Here is a 15690-nt window from a genome sequence, read left to right on the forward strand (position 1 = left end):
CTGTCCCTTGGGGAACACCACTGTCTATCATAATCCTGTCTGAAAAACAACGATTTACCATGCCTTGATGAAGGGTCACTGACCTGTTACATTAACTCTGCTTCTCTCTCCACAGATGCTGCCAGACCTGCTTAGTATTTCCTGCATTTCTTGTTTTTATTGCATTTACCACGCCTTGCTGTTTTCTGTCCTTAAGCCAATTTTTTTATCCAAGCTGACACTAATCCTCCTATTCCATGATTGTCAATTTATGAGATTGCAGGGTTTTATAAGGCTAGGTAAAATTCCAGTTCCATGGTCTCCAATGAATTTTGTAAGGCTTTCTCTGTGGGGCTTTGATGCATATGTGAAGAAGCTGGAAACTATGGACATTGACAGCCAAATATTTGGATCTTACACAGCATGTCCCTCTGTAACCAAGATTACTGTAGTGGTAGATGATACTCACTGAATCGAACTGGTGAAAGAGTGAGGTCTTAAAAGTTTAGAATCTGTAAATACATTTTACTCAACCCATGGCTTAATTTTTCAATCATGAATCAGTGGTAGCACTTTTGCCTCAGTCAGAAGGTTATAGGTTCAGTTTACACTCCAGACTTGAGCACATAATCCAGGCTCATACTTCTAATACTTCAGAGGTGCTGCCTTTGAGAAGTGAGACCGCAGCCCTGTCTACCTTCTCAGGTGGGTGTAAACTATCTAACAGCACTATTCAAAGAAGAGCAAGAGAGTTCTCACTGGTGTCCTGGTCAATATTTTTCCTTCAATCAACATCATTAAAGCAGATTATCTCGTCATTTATCTCATTGTCATATGCTCTGTGCAAAGGCTGCAGTGATATCTTCATTACAACAGTGGCTACATTTCAAAAGTACTTAATTGGCTATAAAGCATTTTAGGATGTTCTGAGGTCATGAAAGGTGATAAATAAATACAAGTCTGTTTTAAAATCATGAAAATCAGAAAAAGAAGAAATACTGAATTCGTTTCACATTTCATTGCCGATACTTTTACCTGCGTTGCATGTTTGATGTTTTCAGGCTTAGCTTTGACACTTTCCACATCTTAGAATGATGGTGTTCCAACTGGTATCACTTAGTTGCGCCTGTTGACTGTACCGTGGGCTCCATTGCTATCAGTAAATCATAACAGCAAAATACTGCGGATGCTAGAACTCTGAAATGAGAACAGAAAGTGCCGGAATTACTCAGCAGGTCTGGCAGCATCTATGGAGAGAGAAGCAGAGTTAACGTTTCGGGTCAATGACCCTGTAACAGAACTGTTCTGCCTGCAAGTGTTAATCCATCTGAGAGGGTCTTATTACTGTACCACTATGTCGCCAACAGAAATAACCAAAAGAAACTTCATCCTGACCAATACGTGTGGAACTTCCTTATGTCTGCCCCAATCTCAAACAGCATTTGATGCCTTACCACTATTGTGAGTAATTGGTTTTAGTTGTCCATGTAGGATTGGAACTTTCACTACTGTGAATAGTCGGTTACATTCAGGGTGTGAGAGTACTGGCGTTGCTCATCGTGGCTCTTCGTCTCTCTGGTTCTTTCCCCGCAGCCAGATCCTTCATCGACCCATTGCACGTGTTTATTCTAAACCAATGAGTTCAGGAGTTAGCTGCCCAATGGGATTTAGCCATGTCAGAGCTTTAATCTCATTGGCGCTCACCAATAGGATCGGCCGACGCCAACAATGGGATTTGGCGTGTGAGCTGAGACCCTGAGCAATCGCATTGTGACTGGTTAACGGTGGGTTAGTGTCGCAAGTGAGGTGTGGGCAGTAGCAGAAGAGAATCGGTGGAGTGAACATCTTAGTCAAGGGGGGGTAACCACTCTTCAGCACCCTGGATAGCGACAGCTCTTCACAAACCGTGGCAGCCCCCACAAGGAATCATCGAATGGCTCAATGGAGCAGCTGAAACACACCAGAAAGTGGGCGCACGACTTTTGGTCTTATTTAAATACCTGAACTTCGTTTTAATAAAACATGTAATTCAGTCTCAAATCATTTGATTTGAAGTTGGCAGTTAATTTTGAAGTGTTTTGATGTTAATTTAGGTAAACAGAAGTTGGGAGCAGTCGAACAGTCCTTGAAGAATGATGTCGTTTCAGAATTCGGCAGGATTTGAAGATTGAGAAAGCGGTTGTTTCCCCCTCTCGCCCTCATTGTGTTTTTCGATAGTCACCGGGACAGCAGATTGAAGCCATTAATCGGCGGTACATTGAGAGTGTGAAATATGCAAACCTTAGTAGAGTCTACGGAACTGGAAATCCTCTCTGACCCAACCTCTCACCAGAGCCCCACAACTTCCCGGCAGTGGCAAAATATCGTCAATGTTATCAGTCAGCCCAAAGAGCTGTTGACTGACATTGACGGGGTCCCAAAACACAGTTTCACAATCAAAAATGAATACATCCACGACATCAACCGGCAAATTCTGTCCAAGCTCACCGGTAAGGACAGGGGCTCTATCTACCCAACCCTGCAGCAATCCACCGTCAGCCGGAGGATCTCGGATGTCTTCGTGTCGGCCGGCTACACATGCCGGGGAGTGCTGCTGCCCACCTTCCAACTGACCTTCAGGTCCAAGGAACTAGAGAAGCTATACCAGCGCTACTTTGCCCGTCAGAGACGGATCTCTCTCATAATGATGAACTTAATAGACTCTTTCACCAAGTTTAACATTTTAATGGTGTTTTTTTTTGTTACGCCCGAACTGATCGAGCCTATACTGAGTGGGGTGTCGGGGCTTTTCATCCTCTTGTCCTCCGTGCTGTGTTTTCTAGTCCACGCCGGCAAAGATGCCGTATCACACAACTATCTGCAATATATCGGACTTGCCACCTGGTTCTACCAGACTCTGCAGGTTCTCGCGAACTTGGGCATGGGCTTGTACACCAACGAGACCTGGTACATTTTATTCATTGTATTCGGCACTTACACCATGCTCCCGATCCCACTGCTCTGGTGTATCCTTGTTAGTTCCATCTCCTCAGTAGCTCACTTGCTGATAGAAGGATTCCGGTATCTCAAAGGCATCATTCTCCTCCATCAGGTACTTTTTAATTTTTACCTTTTTTCTCCCAATCAGCTTATAACTCCAGGTTGGCTTCAACTAATAATTTAGCTTAATTACAGAGCTGTTTTAATCAGCCACAGAACCCAGGCTGGCACCTAGCTAAATTAAAGTTTGATTGCAAGGCAAATTAGATTATATAAAATTAATAAAAAATCTGGAATTGAAAGCTAGTCTCAGTAATGGTGCCATGAAACTATCATCAATTGTCGTAAAAACCCATCTGATTCAGTAATGTCCTTTAGGGAAGGAAATCAATACATTAAGAGTAAGAGGATAACTCAGGAGAGAGTAGGGCCCATAAAAGACCGAAAAGGTAACCTATGTGCAGAGGCGGAAGATGTTGGCCTGGTTCTTAATGAATACTTTGTATCTCTCTTCACAAAAGAAAGGGATGATGCTGTTACAGGGAGTTCAGTCACCCTCCCTTGCCTTTCGGGAGTTCAATCACCCTCTCTTATTTGCAACCCGTGCGGGAGTTCAATCAGTCTCCCTTATCCCTGGTACTTGCAGGAGTTTAGTCACCCTCCCTTGTTTTGCTACCCATGAGTGTTCGTTCTTCCTCTCCACGTGCAAGTGGTTACCAGGCAAGACTCAAGACTCAAGTTTCTTTTGTTTGAACACCGGTTTATTCAAGCATGCAGGGGAGCCACACGAATCAAGTAGAAACGTGCAAGCTCACTGAAACACAATGGACAAACATGTTTATCAGACATCGTTTACATACACCAATCAGATTATACAGAGTGATTTAAAAGAGCCAATCACGACTCATATATCCCTGCGCCACATTTGACATGGTCAAGGAAAAATAACTAAGTAGTTAGTAGATAGTGGGGCCCCTCGATGGCTGTCCTGTCGGCCTATACAAAGCTCCAATTAGCAATTGACCTAGGCACATCTCTTGAGCACCAGTTTATTATCAGAAACCCACTCCTCTCCCCTGCTGCTCTGTTCCTGCCTGCCTCAGCAATTTCTTACATCCAAGGTCTTTTTTAAAGTCTGTTCTGTGTTTGATGTATCCTTCAGCTAATTCTTTGTGTCATTTATCCTTTTAGCTTATTCTTGTAATTTTCTTTTGCCATGAAACTATCATCGATTGTAGTAAAAACACATTTGATTCACTAATGTCCTTTAGGGAAGGAAATCAATACATTAAGAGTAAGAGGATAACTAAGGACAGAGTAGGGCCCATAAAAGACCAAATAGGTAACCTATGTGCAGGGGTGGAAGATGTTGGCCTGGTTCTTAATGAATACTTTGCATCTGTCTTCACAAAAGAGGGGGACGATGCAGATAGTGTAGTTCAGGAGGAAGAGTGTGAAGTATTGGATGTGATAAACATAGGGAGAGACGAAGTATTAATGTGATTAGCATTCTTGAAAGTTGATAAATCACCAGGACAAATGAAATGTATCTTAGGCTGTTAAAAGAAGCAAAAGGGGAAATAGCAGAAAGTCTGATCAGCATTTTCCAGTCCTTACTGGATACAGGTGTTGTGCTGGAGGATTGGAGAACTGCTAACGTTGTACCTCTGTTTAAAAAGGAAGTGAAGGATAGACTGAATAATTACAGGCCAGTCAGTCTAACTTCAGTAGTGGGCAAAATATTGGAATCTATTCTGAGAGACAGGATAAACTATCACTTAGAAAGGCACAGGTTAGTCAAGGATAGTCAGCATGGATTTGTTAAGGGAAGATCTTATTTGACCAACTTGATCGAATTTTTTTGAAGAAGTAACAAGGAAGATAGATGAGGGTAGTGCAGTTGATGTGGTCTACATGGATTTTAGCAAAGCTTTTGACGAGGTCCCACATGGCAGACTGGTTAAAAAAATAAAATCCCATGGGATCCAGGGAAATGCAGCAAGGTGGATACAAAATTGGCTCAGTGGCAGGAAGCAAAGGGTAATTGTTGACGGCTGTTTTAGCGACTGGAGGGCTGTTTCCAGTGGCGTTCCGCAGGGCTCAGTACTGGGTCCCCTGCTGTTTGTGGTATATATTAACAATTTGGATGTAGATGTAGGGGGCATGATCGAAAAGTTTGCAGATGACACAAAGATTGGCCGTGTGGTAGATAGCGAGGAGGATAGCTGTAGGCTGCAGGAAGATATTGATGGTCTGGTCAGATGGGCAGAAAAGTGGCAAATGGAATTCAACCTGGAGAAGTGTGAGATGATGCATTTGGGGAGGTTAAACAAGGCAAAGGAATACACGATTAATGGGAAAATACTGAGAAGTGCAGAGGAAGTGAGGGACCTTGGAGTGAATGTCCACAGATCCCTGAAGGTAGCAGGACAGGTTGATAAGGTGGTTAAGAAGACATATGGAATCCTTTCCTTTATTAGCCGAGGTATAGAATATAAGAGCAGGGAGGTTATGCTGGAACTGTATAACTCATTGGTTAGGCCATAACTTGAGTACTGTGTTGCAGTTCTGGTTACCTTAGTACAGAAAGGATGTAATTGCACTAGAGAGGGTACAGAGGAGATTTATGAGGATGTTGCCAGGACTGGAAAAATGCAGCTATGAGGAAAGATTGGATAGGCTGGGGTTGTTCTCCTTGGAACAGAGAAGACTGAGGGGAGATCTGATTGAAAAGTACAAAATTTTGAGGACCTGGATAGAGTGGAGGTGAAGGATCTATTCACCTTAGCAGAGAGGTCAGTGACGAGGGGGCATAGATTTAAAGTGATTGGTAGGAAAAGTAGAGGGGAGATGAGGAAAAACCTTTTCACCCAGAGGGTGGTGGGGGTTTGGAACTCACTGCCTGAAAGGGTAGGTGAGGTAGAGACCCGCAACTCATTCAAAAGGAGTCTGGATATGCACCTCAAGTTCCGTAACCTGCAGGGATATGGACCAAATGCTGGACGGTGGGATCAGAATAGATGGATTGTTTTTCGGCCGGCACAGACACGATGGGCCAAGTGGCCTCTTTCTGTGCCATAAACTTTCTATGATTTTATGAAATTTGCCGTCCTCACCTCGCCTGACCTACATCCAGACCCACAGCAATATGGTTGAATTTTAACTGCCCTCTGAAGTGGCCCAGCAAGTTGTCAAGGGCAATTAGGGATGGGCAACAAATGCTGGCCTTGCCAGCGACACCCACATCCCATTAAAGAATAAAAAAAAGTTTAGTTATAGAGGCATTGAGATTTTAGTACTGAGAGAGGGTGGTGCCTCTGTTAGCCCTTCCACATGGGTTGTCTACTCTATTCCCATTTCCCCGCTCTTCCAGTATTTTAACAGTTGTTTAACTAATTCCGTCTTCAATATTTTGACTGAGTTGGCCACAATTGCTACTTCCATTGAGCAGTCTTTGGTTTAGTCCCAGCATTTCTGCCTCTGTATCAGGAGGTGGAAGGTTCAAATTCAGAGCTGGTACTCCAGGTTTTCCTTCTTGTTTTTGCTCCTTTTTTGGAACCAATTTTCTCCGCTCCGCTGAAGGGGTTGACTGCCTGACTTGGTACATTTCACCAATACTGCTCTTCCTCTTGCACTAAGTGACCATTCTTGAATGAGATTAGACAATTGAGCCGAGATTTCTGTAATTAGTGTAACTTAGGCCTGAATGGCTGTAGGTAGGTTTTAGTCAGTATGATAGAATTATGGTGTTTGTAAACAATTTTCTGAGGTTATCTCATTTACATGGAGTCATGCAATGATACAGCACAGAAGGAGGCCATTCAGCACATTAAGCCTTGCTGGCTCAAGGTAGATCTATACAATTAGAGTCATAGACAGAGGGTCATTGCAGCACAGAAAGAGGCCAGTCAGCCCATTGAATCCATGCCAGCACTTTGTAGAGCAATTCAGTTAGTCCCATTTCCTCACTGTATGCCCAAAGCCCTGCAGTTTATTTCCTTCAAGTGCCCATCCAATTTCCTTTTGAAATCATGAATTGTCTTTGCTTCCATCACCCTCCTAGACAGCAAGTTTCAGGTCATTACCACTCACTGCATAAAACAAGTTCTTCCTCACATCCCCTCCTACATCTCTTGCCCAAAACCTTCAATCTGTGTCATCTAGTCCTTGCACCATCAGCTTATCATTGCCTACCTTATCAAAAGCGATCAAATCTCCCCTCAATCTCCTTTGCTCCAAGGAGAACAACCCCAGCTTATAGAAACATAGAAAATAGGAGCAGGAGTAGACCAATCGGCCCTTTGAGCCTGCTCCGCTATTCATTATGATCATGGCTGATCATCCAACTCAGCAACCTGTTCCCGCTTTCGCCCCATACCCTTTGATCCCTTCAGACCCAAGAGCTATATCTAACTCCTTCTTGAAAACATAAATGTTTTGGCCTCAACTGCTTTCTGTGATAGCGAATTCCACAGGCTCACCACTCTCTGGGTGAAGAAATTTCTCCTCATCTCAGTCAAAGAACAAAGAACAGTACAGCACAGGAACAGGCCATTCGGCCCTCCAAGCCTGCGCCGATCTTGATGCCTGCCTTAACTAAAACCATCTGCACTTCCGGGGACCGTATCCCTCTATTCCCATCCTATTCATGTATTTGTCAAGATGTCTCTTAAACGTCGCTATCGTATCTGCTTCCACCACCTCCCCTGGCAGCAAGTTCCAGGCACTCACCACCCTCTGTGTAAAGAACTTGCCTCGCACATCCCCTATAAACTTTGCCCCTCTCACCTTAAACCTATGTCCCCTAGTAACTGACTCTTCCACCCTGGGAAAAAGCTTCTGACTATCCACTCTGTCCATTCCACTCATAACTTTGTAAACCTCTATCATGTCGCCCCTTCACCTCCATCGTTCCAGTGAAAACAATCCGAGTTTATCCAACCTCTCCTCAGAGCTAATGCCCTCCAGACCAGGCAACATCCTGGTAAACCTCTTCTGTACCCTCTCCAAAGCCTCCACATCCTTTTGGTAGTGTGGCGACCAGAATTGCACGCAATATTCTAAGTGTGGCCTAACTAAAGTTCTGTACAGCTGCAGCATGACTTGCCTATTTTTATACTCTATTCCCCGACCGATGAAGGCAAGCATGCCGTATGCCTTCTTGACTACCTTATCCACCTGCGGTGCCACCTTCAGTGACCTGTGGACCTGTACGCCCAGATCTCTCTGCCTGTCAATACTCCTAAGGGTTCTGCCATTTACTGTCTACTTCCCACCTGCATTAGACCTTCCAAAATGCATTACCTCACATTTGTCCGGATTAAACTCCATCTGCCATTTCTCCGCCCAAGTTTCCAACCGATCTATATCCTGCTGTATCCTCTGACAATCCTCATCACGATCCGCAACTCCACCAACCTTTGTGTCATCCGCAAACTTACTAATCAGACCAGCTACATTTTCCTCCAAATCATTTATATATACTACAAAGAGAAAAGGTCCCAGCACTGATCCCTGCGGAACACCACTAGTCACATCCCTCCATTCAGAAAAGCACCCTTCCACTGCTACCCTCTGTCTTCTATGACTGAGCCAGTTCTGTATCCATCTTGCCAGCTCACCTCTGATCCCGTGTGACTTCACCTTTTGTACCAGTCTGCCACGAGGGACCTTGTCAAAGGCTTTACTGAAGTCCATATAGATAACATCCACTGCCCTTCCTTCATCAATCATCTTTGTCACTTCCTCAAAAAACTCAATCAAATTAGTGAGACAGACCTCCCCTTCAACAAAACCATGCTGCCTCTCGCTAATCAGTTCGTTTGTTTCCAAATGGGAGTAAATCCTGTCCCGAAGAATCCTCTCTAATAGTTTCCCTACCACTGACGTAAGGCTCACCGGCCTATAATTTCCTGGATTATCCTTCTTAAAGAAAGGAACAACATTGGCTATTCTCCAGTCCCCTGGGACCTCACCTGTAGCCAATGAGGATGCAAAGTTTTCTGTCAAGGCCCCTGCAATTTCTTCCCTTGTTGAGACTATCGACACTCCCTTCCCTAGGCTCATCATCCACCAAGTCCTTCTCTTTGGTGAATACTGATGCAAAGTACTCATTTAGTACCTCGCCCATTTCCTCCGGCTCCACACATAGATTCCCTTCTCTGTCCTTGAGTGGGCCAACCCTTTCCCTAGTTACCCTCTTGCTCTTTATATACGTATAAAAAGCCTTGGGATTTTCCTTAATCCTGTTTGCCAATGACTTTTCATGACCCCTTTTAGCCCTCCTGACTCCTTGCTTAAGTTCCTTCCTACTGTCTTTATATTCCTCAAGGGATTCGTCTGTTCCTAGCCTTCCAGCCCTTACGAATGCTTCCTTTTTCTTTTTGACTAGGCTCACAATATCCCGCGTTATCCAAGGTTCCCGAAACTTGCCAAACTTATCCTTCTTCCTCACTGGAACATGCTGGTCCTGGATTCTAATCAACTGACATTTGAAAGACTCCCACATGTCAGATGTTGATTTACCCTCAAACAGCCGCCCCCAATCTAAATTCTTCAGTTCCTGCCTAATATTGTTATAATTAGCCTTCCCCCAATTTAGCACCTTCACCCGAGGACTACTCTTATCCTTATCCACAAGTACCTTAAAACTTATGGAATTATGGTCACTGTTCCCGAAATGCTCCCCGACTGAAACTTCGACCACCTGGCCGGGCTCATTCCCCAATACCAGGTCCAGTACGGCCCCATCCCTAGTTGGACTATCTACGTATTGTTTCAAGAAGCCCTCCTGGATGCTCCTTACAAATTCTGCCCCATCCAAGCCCCTAGCACTAAGTGAGTCCCAGTCAATATAGGGAAAGTTAAAATCACCCACCACTACAACCGTGTTACCTTTACATCTTTCCAAAATCAGTCTACATATCTGCTCTTCTACCTCCCGCTGGCTGTTGGGAGGCCTGTAGTAAACCCCCAACATCGTGACTGCACCCTTCCTATTCCTGAGCTCCACCCATATTGCCTCGCTGCACGACACCTCCGAGGTGTCCTCCCGCAGTACAGCTGTGATATTCTCCTTAACCAGTAATGCAACTCCCCCACCCCTTTTACATCCCCCTCTATCCTGCCTGAAGCTTCTAAATCCTGGAACATTTAGCTGCCAATCCTGTCCTTCCCTCAACCAAGTCTCTGTAATAGCAACAGCATCATAGTTCCAAGTACTAATCCAAGCTCTAAGTTCATCTGCCTTACCTGTTATACTTCTCGCATTGAAACAAATGCACTTCAGACCACCAGTCCCGCTGTGCTCTGCAACATCTCCCTGCCTGCTCTTCCTCTTAGTCTTTCTGGCCTTATTTACTAGTTCCCCTTCATTTATTTCACTTGCTGTCCTACTGCTCTGGTTCCCACCCCCTGCCACACTAGTTTAAACTCTCCCGAGTGACGCTACCAAACCTCGCAGCCTGGATATTTGTGCCCCTCCAGTTTAGATGCAACCCGTCCTTCTTGTACAGGTCCCACCTGTCCCTGAAGTGATCTCAATGGTCCAGATATCTGAAACCCTCCCTTCTACACCAGCTGTTCAGCCATGTGTTTAGCTGCACTATCTTCCTATTTCTAGCCTCACTGGCACGTGGCACAGGGAGTAATCCCGAGATTACAACCCTAGAGGTCCTGTCTTTTAACTTTCTACCTAACTCCCTAATCTCCCCCTGCAGGACCTCGTCACTCTTCCTGCCTATGTCATTGGTACCGATATGTACCACAGCCTCTGGCTGTTCACCCTCCCGCTTCCTGAAAGGTTTTCCCCGTATCCTTAGACTATGACCCCTGGTTCTGGACTTCCCCACCATCGGGAGCATCCTTCCTGCAGCTTCCTGGAGGTTCCAAGTTGGAAGGTAAGTAAAGGGATGGTTGGGTTGGGCTTGGGTCGGGGTCGGGCTCGGTCCAGGTCGGGTTGAGCTCGGGTCTGCTGTGGTTCGGTCGGGTTCGGGTCTGGTTCTTTTTCCCGGCCTGAGTCGGGCTTTACCTCTGTCCCTGCACTCTCTTTAGAACTGTGCCATTAAATATATATTGCCCCTCCCTATTATCTTTGCCAAAGTGCATCACCTCACATTTCTCTGTATTAAATTCCATCTGCCACATGTCTGCCCATTCTGCTAGTCTGGCCCTGTTCTTTGCAGTTGATTGGTATCATCTTCGCCGTCTGCCACACCTTCAGATTTGGTATCATCGGCAAATTTTTAAATTTTACTCTGTATTCCAATGTCCAAGTAATTTATATATATCAAAAAAGCAGTGGTCCTAGCACTGAACCTTGGGGAACACCACTGTCTACCTTGCTCAAGTTTGCAAAACAACCATTTATCATGACTCACTGCTTTCTGTCCTTGAGCCAATTTTTTTTTCCAACCTGACACTGACCCTTCGATTCCATGTGCCTCAATTTTGTTAACCAGCTTTTTACGTGGTCCTTTGTCAAAAGCTTTCTTAAAATCCATATCGCCAACATCCACTGCATTTCCTTCATCGACCTTCTCTGTCACTTCATCGAAAAATTCATGTAGATTAGTCAAGCATGATCTCCCTTTTACAAATCCATGCAGTCTGTCCTTAATTAACTCAAACCTCCCCACTTGTCTGTTGATTTTTTCCCCCTGATTATTATTTCTAAAACCTTACCCACCACTGATGTTAACCAGACTGGCCTATAGTTGCTCGGAATGTCATTATACCCATTCTTGAATAAGGGGTCACATCAGCCACTTTCCTATCCTCCAGCACCTTTCCCATATTCTGGGATGACTGGAAGATTATGGCCAGTCTTTCTACTATCTCCACTCTTACTGCCTTTAGCAACCTGGGATGCAAGCTATCCAGACCAGGCGACTTAACCATTCTGAGCATAGCCAGCTTTTCCAATACATTATGCCTATCAATTTTCACCCCATCTTTTGCCTTTACCGTCTCTGCTTCTACTGATATTTTATCAGCACCCTCTTCCTTAGTAAATACCGATACAAAGTACTCATTGAGTATTCTCACCTTGTCCTGTGTGCCTCTAAGCATATATCATCTTGAGTATTCCTGAATAGATTCTAGCATTTTCCCAATGACTGATGTAAACCTGACAGGTCTGTAGTTCCCTGTTTTCTCTCTCCCTCCCTTCTTAAATGGTGGGGTAACATTTGTGACCTTCCAATCTGCAGGAACCACTCCAGAATCTATAGAATTTTGGAAGATGATCACCAATGCATCCACTATCTCCATAGCTACCTCTTTCAACACACTGGGATGTGGAATATCAGGTCCTGGGGACTTATCAACCTTCAGCCCCATTCATTTCTCTAATATAACCATCTTAGTAATACTAATTTCCTTCAATTCCTCATTCCTCATAATCTCTTGGATCTCTAATTCTGGGAGATTTCTTGTATCTTCCTCAGTGAAGACAAACACAAAGTAATCATTTAGCTTCTTTGCTATTTCTCTATTCGCCATTATAAATTCTCCTGACTCTGCCTGTAATGGACCCATATTTGTCTTAGCCAAACATTTCCTTTTTACTTACCTAGAGAAGATTTACAGTCTGTTTTTATATTTTTTGCTAGCTTACATTCATATTCTGTTCTCCCTTACTTTATCAGTTTCTTTGTCCTTTGCTGTATTCTAAAATCCTCCCAATCCTCAGGTTTATTACTATTCCTGGCAACTTTATTGGCTTTTTCTTTTAGTCTTATACAATCCTTAATTTCCGTTGTTATCTACGGTTGACTGCCTTAACATTTGGGGTTTTTGTGCCTTGAAGGGATGTATAGTTGCTGTAAACTATGTAATATGTCTTTAAAGACTATCCATTACCCATGTACTGTCACACCTTTTAATGTATTTTCCAAATCCACCTCAGCCAATTTTCTCCTCATACCTTCATAATTTCCTTTGTTCAAATTTAACACCCTGGCTTCAGATTGAACTACCTCACTTTCAAGCATAATGTAAAATTCTACCATATTATGGTCACTCATCCCTAAAGGTTCTTTTACAACAAGATTATTAATTAGCCCTTTCTCATTACATAATATTAGATCTAAAATAGCCTGCTCTCTCGTCGGTTTCTCAGCATACTGCTCTAGAAAACCATCCTTAACACACTCCAGAAACACGTCCTCCACAGCATTCGTGCTCATTAGGTTTACGCAGTCTATACGCAGATTGAAGTTCCCCATGATTACTGTATTACCCATGACACATACTTCTCTAATCTCCTGATCAATGCCGTGCCCTACACTACCACTACTGTTTGGTGGCCTATAAATAACTCCTACCAATGTTTGCTGCCCTTGCTGTTTCTTAGCTCCACCCAAACAGATTCCACATTTTGTTCTTCCGATCTGAGATCCTCCCTTATTAATGTACTGATCCCATCCCTTATTACCAGCGCAACACCACCTCCTTTTCCTTTTTGCCTGTCCTTCCTAAATGTCAAATATCCTTGAATATTCAGTTCCCAGACTTGGTCACCCTGTAGCCACTTTTCTGTTCTGTTCAGTTAGATCATACCCATTTACCGCGATCTGGATCTTTAAGTCATCTACCTTGTTGCGAATGCTGTGTGCATTCAGGTAGAGTGCCCTAAACCTTGTCTTCTTGACAGTTATTCTAAGCTTAGTTGATGCTCACCTTTGTTTTGCCGGCCTTCTAATGTCACTTGCTACTTTTCTACCTCCTGTTACCAGCTTTGCTTCTAATTTGAGCTACCCCTCAGGTTCCCATCCCCCGGACAAGCTGGTTTAAACCCTCCCAAAAGAACTAGCAAATCTCTCTGCAAGCATATTCATGCTGGTCCTGTTAAATAAATGCTGGCCTAATGATATCCACATTCCACATGCGTAATGAGGCAGGGTTAATTAGTAATCTCATAGCAAAAGATCCTCTGGAAAAAGTGATCATAATACAGTTGAATTCCACATTAATTTTGAGTGTGACATACTGGAGTCCAAAACAAGAATCTTAAATTTAAAGCCAATTACATAGGTATGAGGCAAGAGCTGGCTAAGATTGATTTGAGTAAATAGACTCAAAGGTTTGGCAGTAAATAAACAGTGGGAAACATTTTTTTAAAAAGGTTCAAAATGTTCAACGAAAACATGTTTCATTAAAAAAGAAACAAAATCTCAGTGAGAAAGATCCATCCATGGCTTAGGAGGCAAGATAAGGATAGTATTAGATTAAAAAAAGAGGCTTATAATATCGTGAAGAATTGTAGTTATCCTAAGGATTTGGAGGGTTTTAGAAACCAGCGAAGGGTGACCAAGAAGTTATTATAAAAAGTAAAAACAGAATGAGAGTAAACTAGCCAGTAATGTAAAATCAGATTGTAAGAGCTTTTACAAATAGAGAAAAAGAAGAGTAGCTAAAGTAAATATTGGTCCCTCAGAGGCACGGACAGGAGAAAGTATCATGGGAAATGAAGAAATTCCAGAGATGCTGAACAAATATTCTGTATCTTCACACTCCTGACTTGTGCCTTGTAGATGGTGGGAAGGATTTGGGGACCCAGGAGGTGAGTCACTTGCCACAGAATACCCAGCCTCTGACCTTCTCTTGTAGCCACATGTAGCTGCCACCTGCCATGTGTCTGGCATTTCACCTATGTATCCATATCCTCCTGATGTTTGTACCATCCACCTCATTGTTTACTATATTTCTGACTTCTGTATCATCTGTAAACTTTGAAATTATGCCCTGTATACCCAAGTCCAGGCCATTAATACATATCAAGAAGAGTTGTGGTCATAACACTGACCCCTGGGGAGCACCACTGTATACATCCGTTCAGCCTACAAAAAAACATTCATCACTACTCTCTGCTCCTGTCCATTAGCCATTTTTATATCCATGTTGTCACTGACCTTTAATTCCAGGGGCTTTAATTTTGATATTTTATCAATATGTGGTACTTTAGTCAGGCCACACTTAGAATATTGCGCGCAATTCTGGTCGCCACACTACCAGAAGGACGTGGAGGCTTTGGAGAGGGTACAGAAGAGGTTTACCAGGATGTTGCCTGGTCTGGAGGGCATTAGCTATGAGGAGAGGTTGGATAAACTCGGATTGTTTTCACTGGAACGACGGAGGTGGAGGGGCGACATGATAGAGGTTTACAAAGTTATGAGTGGAATGGACAGAGTGGATAGTCAGAAGCTTTTTCCCAGGGTGGAAGAGTCAGTTACTAGGGGACATAGGTTTAAGGTGAGAGGGGAAAACTTTAGAGGGGATGTGCGAGGCAAGTTCTTTACACAGAGGGTGGTGAGTGCCTGGAACTTGTTGCCGGGGGAGGTGGTGGAAGCAGGTACGATAATGACGTTTAAGAGGCATCTTGACAAATACATGAATAGGATGGGAATAGAGGGATACGGTCCCCGGAAGTGCGGAAGGTGTTAGTTTAGGCAGGCATCAAGATCGGCGCAGGCTTGGAGGGCCGAATGGCCTGTTCCTGTGCTGTACTGTTCTTTGTTCTTTGTTCTTTATCACTCGTCTGTTGAAAGTCCAGATACACAATGTCAACTGCATTACCTTTATCAACCCTCTCCATTACTTCATAAAAGAACTTAATCAGGTTTGCTTTAACATTCTCCACCTCTTCACCTCGCTTTCCTCCTTTAAGACACTCCTTAAAACCTACCTCTTTGACCAAGCTTTTGGTTATCTGACCTAATATCTCCTTTTGTG

General features: G+C 43.7%; 1 protein-coding gene across 1 annotated transcript in view; it reads left to right on the plus strand.

Annotated features, from left to right (window-relative positions):
* Nucleotides 1-2251: 2251 nt before the first annotated feature.
* The window catches only part of LOC137366348 (adenylate cyclase type 8-like), a 266926-nt gene continuing 253487 nt past the window's right edge, over nucleotides 2252-15690 (plus strand). Inside the window, exon 1 of the mRNA XM_068028243.1 lies at nucleotides 2252-3070. Coding sequence (XP_067884344.1) covers nucleotides 2252-3070 — 819 coding nt within the window. The remainder of the gene's footprint in view (nucleotides 3071-15690) is intronic.

Source organism: Heterodontus francisci, unplaced genomic scaffold (genome assembly GCF_036365525.1).
Source record: "Heterodontus francisci isolate sHetFra1 unplaced genomic scaffold, sHetFra1.hap1 HAP1_SCAFFOLD_377, whole genome shotgun sequence".
Lineage (NCBI taxonomy): Eukaryota > Metazoa > Chordata > Chondrichthyes > Heterodontiformes > Heterodontidae > Heterodontus > Heterodontus francisci.